The sequence below is a fragment of the Epinephelus lanceolatus genome, chromosome 15, assembly GCF_041903045.1.
Source record: "Epinephelus lanceolatus isolate andai-2023 chromosome 15, ASM4190304v1, whole genome shotgun sequence".
NCBI lineage: Eukaryota > Metazoa > Chordata > Actinopteri > Perciformes > Serranidae > Epinephelus > Epinephelus lanceolatus.
This window is the reverse complement of record NC_135748.1, coordinates 32,361,325-32,367,539: the sequence shown is the minus strand read 5'-3', so window position 1 is coordinate 32,367,539 and position 6,215 is coordinate 32,361,325. Positions and strand designations below refer to the sequence as shown.

The 6,215-nt window shown below is 41.9% G+C and overlaps 1 protein-coding gene across 1 annotated transcript; it reads right to left on the bottom strand.

Moving 5' to 3' along the window:
* LOC117267177 (prostaglandin reductase 2-like) lies at positions 1-2,390 on the bottom strand. Its single transcript, XM_033642907.2, has 8 exons — positions 2,310-2,390; positions 2,082-2,200; positions 1,732-1,923; positions 1,449-1,619; positions 937-1,146; positions 557-766; positions 387-426; positions 1-291 (listed from the first exon to the last, which is right to left on the bottom strand). The coding sequence occupies exons 1-8, from the start codon at positions 2,344-2,346 to the stop codon at positions 227-229; spliced, it is 1,044 nt and encodes a 347-aa protein (XP_033498798.2). The 5' UTR covers positions 2,347-2,390; the 3' UTR covers positions 1-226.
* Positions 2,391-6,215: the final 3,825 nt, after the last annotated feature.

Here is a 6,215-nt window from a genome sequence, read left to right as displayed (position 1 = left end):
CACATTTTACATTTCATTTTATTCTTCTAAAGAACACAGTTTCACAGGACATTGCGTGACTTTCCACTCATGGTTCATCAACAGGCATCAGCTAACTGATGCAATATTTTCCCCAGAGTTCAATAAGTTAGTGTACATAACAGTGACAGAGCTTGTATACAGGCAGGCAGCTGTAGGTTAATTCCCCGAGGCCTCTGTCTGGTGAGAGCAGCTCCAGTGATTCTCTTCACTCTGATATCTTTACAACTTGCTTGCCGACGTTCCCGCCTTTCATCATAGAGCAAAATGCATCTGCAAGAAAATGAAAAGAATCATTCAACTTCCGCCAAGTTAATAGAAATGTCACACAATAAAGAAACAAAATGGAGGAATTAACACCCACATACCTCCCATCTTTTCAATGCCGTTCACTACAGTTTCCAGCACCTGCAGAGTGAAAGCAAAATCACAACTAAATGATGTGAACAGACAGACGGAGGAGAGGCGTTCATTCTGCAAACAAACACAGACACACACACACACAGCTGACCACACGTCGTTACCATTTCCTCCTTACCTTGACGTGGCCTGATCTAACTCCCTGGCTGAGCTCATAGAGGGAAGGGTCTATTTTGTCCATGTAGCTAAGTGCCATGAAGTCCTCGCGGGTGATGTTCTTCTTCTGCAGGGTTTCTTGTGTCTTGTCGCTCAGGGGCGGAGGATACTTCACGTCCTTGTTGTACTGTGAGATCTGCCCACACAGGATCACATGGCTGTCCTTGTTCATCTGGAGGTAAGAAGAAGGTCGAAGGTCAGTGCGTGAGACAAGACACAAAACACTCACTGATGAAGATCAGGAGGAAACACTTCAGAATCCACAGCCACCACTTCTACTTCTGTAAATGTCTGCGGTACAATTTGAGAACGAAAAACCACAAGACACAACTCAGGCAGTACCTGTGTGATGACAGCATCACTGATGTCACCTCCCACGTTGTCAAAGTAAACATCTATCCCATCAGGGCAGCACTCCTTCAGCTTTGCAGAGATGTCCTCTGTGCGGTAGTTGATGGCTGCAGAGAAGCCCAGGTCGTCCACTAACGCTTTGCACTTCTCATCAGAGCCACAAATCCCAACCACTCTCACACAACCTTCCAGCCGGGCAATCTGGAAACACAGAGGTGACATGATACAATCAGGATGCAATCTGATCTCTGTTTATGTTAGCATCTGTGGTCGGCTGGATTACATCTGCTACTCTGAGTGTGGTTTCTGAAATATAATTCCCACCAACTATCTTGCCTAAATCTTTCTTACATTTAAACCCACTAAAAATCACAAATATTCGAACTCAAGCAAGAAAACTTTACAGGTGTGTCCGTGTTTTTCACCAGGATCTCAGACAGTTACAGCTGTATATATGACACTGAAGCCCAAGGGGACCTGAATCTGAACTGTGCTGTATTTACCTGTCCAGCCATGGATCCACAGGCCCCAGCTGCGCCGCTCACCACCATGGTCTGATTGGCCCCTTCGCTCACATGACCCTTCTCCCTGATGCCCAACAGTGCAGCGAGCCCTGTCATACCAACTGCACCCAAATAGTAGGACAAGTGTCCGTCAACTAACTCTGCTTCAACCTGCAACAGACAGAAAATAACATCACATTTAGTATTAACTGATGTCAGAGAGCTTTTAGTGCATTTTAAAATCATTAAATGAATTATGTCGACACACAGAAATATATCTCACCTTCTGTAAGTCACTTTCTTTTAAAACAGCATGGGTCTGCCAAGGACAGTTGAATGCAACCACCACATCTCCCTCACTGTAAGTGCTGCAGCGGCTGGACTGAACCACACCGACACCTCCACCGTCCACACACTCAGACAGCTGCCACGGAGTCATTTCCTCAAAACCAGTCTCTTCATTCATTCTGCACCGCTGACAAGCAAAAACAGAATGATGAATAGCTGACAGTAACAAGAAGAAGCTTGAGTCCTTGTTTCTTCCCTGAAAACATTTTGTTTTGTATCATTTAAATACACCAGACAGTCCTGAATTTTAATATGGATACACAAATATAATAACTTGTTTCCTACCATGTAAGGGTCGACTGAGAGGTAAAGTGTCCGGACAAGGACCTCTCCATCCTTCAGGTCAGTTGCCAAAGTCGCCTCCTCCACACGGAAATTTTCAGGAACTGGCACCCCAGCTTTACCTTTATGTACAAATAAGCAGTTTGAGTAACGTTAGCCACACGGAGAGAATAATGCTGTAAAACACGACACACCAATGTAGGTTATTGTATATTATGAAAGGTTTCCTACCTGGTCTTGAGTTGAGAACGACTCTCTTCACCTGCATCCTTGTAAAGTAGTGTTAGCCTTGATATCTGAGCGAAGACGTACCTGAATGAATAACCACACCTGGCAATGAGCATCAGCTTTTATACCCGCTACAGTCACAGTGTTAAAATATGCGAGCACCACGAGAAAACAACCAACTGACAACAAAACCAGCTCTAAATCAAATATGTGTTGATAACTGACAGGTTGCTGATGTTGTTTGTAGGCTAACAAGAAGTCAGCAGATAACATCATAACATAATAATAGACCCCCAGCTTAAGAAGATTGGTACAACTTATTTATGCAGCCTGTGGTCAAACTATCTAACAGGATTTAAGCTAAAACAGAGGTTGGTAACAGGGAAACTTCTGTTTGGGCTAAATAAGACTGTGGGTCCAGTTCAATCTTTGCTACAATTTCAAGGTCAAACGACGTTTCCTTGAAACGGTGTGAAACGTGCTGTAGGGTGCTTTCTGTTGTTTGGTGGGTGTGTCAGAGGTGTACCCAATCAGCTGCAGCATTAATATTGCAATGTCAATGTATGTTTCCAATACCAGTAAACCTTTGAACTGAACTGAATCAAACCCCACTGTGTTAAAAGGAAGTGCGCCTGGGGGTGTTCACCCCACCCCTGTTATCTGTTTAAATAAACGCTTTGCTATGTTTTGTTGGGGCTGAATGTAGCAGTTGTCTGTTGACTTTCTGTTGGCCTACAAACAGCAACAGGAACTTGATTGTTATCAACGCATATTGGATTTAGAGCAGCTTCTGCAGTCAGTTAGTCTACAGTACAGGCCAAAAGTTTGGACACACCTTCTCATTCAATGCGTTTTCTTTATTTTCATGACTATTTACATTGTAGATTCTCACTGAAGGCATCAAAACTATGAATGAACACATGTGGAGTTATGTACTTAACAAAAAAAGGTGAAATAAATGAAAACATGTTTTATATTCTAGTTTCTTCAAAATAGCCACCCTTTGCTCTGATTACTGCTTTGCACACTCTTGGCATTCTCTCCATGAGCTTCAAGAGGTAGTCACCTGAAATGGTTTTCCAACAGTCTTGAAGGAGTTCCCAGAGGTGTTTAGCACTTGTTGGCCCCTTTGCCTTCACTCTGCGGTCCAGCTCACCCCAAACCATCTCGATTGGGTTCAGGTCCGGTGACTGTGGAGGCCAGGTCATCTGCCGCAGCACTCCATCACTCTCCTTCTTGGTCAAATAGCCCTTACACAGCCTGGAGGTGTGTTTGGGGTCATTGTCCTGTTGAAAAATAAATGATCGTCCAACTAAACGCAAACCGGATGGGATGGCATGTCGCTGCAGGATGCTGTGGTAGCCATGCTGGTTCAGGGTGCCTTCAATTTTGAATAAATCCCCAACAGTGTCACCAGCAAAACACCCCCACACCATCACACCTCCTCCTCCATGCTTCACAGTGGGAACCAGGCATGTGGAATCCATCCGTTCACCTTTTCTGCGTCTCACAAAGACACGGCGGTTGGAACCAAAGATCTCAAATTTGGACTCATCAGACCAAAGCACAGATTTCCACTGGTCTAATGTCCATTCCTTGTGTTTCTTGGCCCAAACAAATCTCTTCTGCTTGTTGCCTCTACTTAGCAGTGGTTTCCTAGCAGCTATTTGACCATGAAGGCCTGATTCGCGCAGTCTCCTCTTAACAGTTGTTCTAGAGATGGGTCTACTGCTAGAACTCTGTGTGGCATTCATCTGGTCTCTGATCTGAGCTGCTGTTAACTTGCGATTTCTGAGGCTGGTGACTCGGATGAACTTATCCTCAGAAGCAGAGGTGACTCTTGGTCTTCCTTTCCTGGGTCGGTCCTCATGTGTGCCAGTTTCGTTGTAGCGCTTGATGGTTTTTGCGACTCCACTTGGGGACACATTTAAAGTTTTTGCAATTTTCCGGACTGACTGACCTTCATTTCTTAAAGTAATGATGGCCACTTGTTTTTCTTTAGTTAGCTGATTGGTTCTTGCCATAATATGAATTTTAACAGTTGTCCAATAGGGCTGTCGGCTGTGTATTAACCTGACTTCTGCACAACGCAACTGATGGTCCCAACCCCATTGATAAAGCAAGAAATTCCACTAATTAACCCTGATAAGGCACACCTGTGAAGTGGAAACCATTTCAGGTGACTACCTCTTGAAGCTCATGGAGAGAATGCCAAGAGTGTGCAAAGCAGTAATCAGAGCAAAGGGTGGCTATTTTGAAGAAACTAGAATATAAAACATGTTTTCAGTTATTTCACCTTTTTTTGTTAAGTACATAACTCCACATGTGTTCATTCATAGTTTTGATGCCTTCAGTGAGAATCTACAATGTAAGTAGTCATGAAAATAAAGAAAACGCATTGAATGAGAAGGTGTGTCCAAACTTTTGGCCTGTACTGTATATCTCTCTCTATATATCTCTTCAAACAATTTATCAAGAGTGGTAAAATCAAGAAAGTTGAATCCACCAGAATCATGAGTATTTATAACAGACTTTTTCACATAATGAGTTTTGTTGTTCTGTTAGAGAAAATTCTGTAAATTCTGTTACATAGTGAGAAACGGAGAAACTGCTGCATATGTGAGTCCACGTAATCCCGCTTTAGTGGCACAGTCTTTTTAGGACGAGTCTCTTTATTACCACTGGTTACGTTTTTTTCTTGATTAATCAATAAGGCTCAAGTTTTTGGAGAATCTTGTTTCTTAATTTTTCATTATTGTAAGTAATAAGTAACCTTTTCTTTAACCGGTAAGTTACAGACATAGGCTACAATCTTTGAGAGTGCACATTTTTCAGACAAAGTCCAGACGCTGCAGGTGTCATTAGCAAGTTTATTTATTACTATGTCTCTGTTTGCAATGAATACTTATTTCAATGTGCTATTTTTAGTATGACTGGTAAGAAGTTGAGTACAAAGAATGAATAAATATGAGAAGGCCCTGTTTTAAATCAAACCTCAGGGATGTACCATTTTTCAATCTGATGGAGCTATTACCATTGTGGTACATTGTTTTGACGGCTTTCATTACTAAGTGAATCCAATACAAGTTAAATAGGCAATTATTGAGGCAAAATTTTTGTTTAGTAAAAAAACAGGTTGCCAGTTATCAATAAAAAGAAGATCTGCCTGCTGTAGCTGCCTTGAGGGCCAAACGGCACCTGTGTTTTGAAAGTAATGAGGTGGGAAAAGTTTTTTTTAAAATGTATTTTTATCCATCCATTTTTATCCGCTTATCCAGTGCTAAGCAAAGCACCCCAGACGCCCCTCTCCCCAGCAACACTCTTCAGCTCCTCCTGGAAGACCCTGAGGCTTTCCCAGGCCAGATGAGATATGTAATCCCTCCAGTGTGCTCTGGGTCTGCCCCGGGGCCTCCTACCAGTGGGCCATGCCCATGCTCATGAGGCATCCTGATCAGATTTTCATATATATCATTATTTTTTTGAACAAGTTATTTAGTAATTGGGAAAAATCCATTTTCACAAAATAAGATGGGCATGCTTTAAATTGGATTTTGGACTTTTCTATCAAGAACTATAACAATATGGCACAATGAGAGGCATTAAGAATAAAAAAGGCAATTAAAACTAAATATGTGTTTAAAAAACATATGAACTAATGATATAGGCTATTACTCAAGATTTGTATTAGGCTACTGTTGTTTTTTTTTTTTTTTTTAATAATTCTGTTTTCTCTCTTGTACCCCTGGTATGGACAGTTAAACATTCACATAATATTAATGTAATCAAAAGCTAGCTAGATAAATAAATAAATCCCTCTCATTAGCAGATAATTAGCTAATGGTTAGCTATACATTATTTTGACAGATGACATACCGCGCATGCACTAAATGCAACGGCTGCCTGGTAACT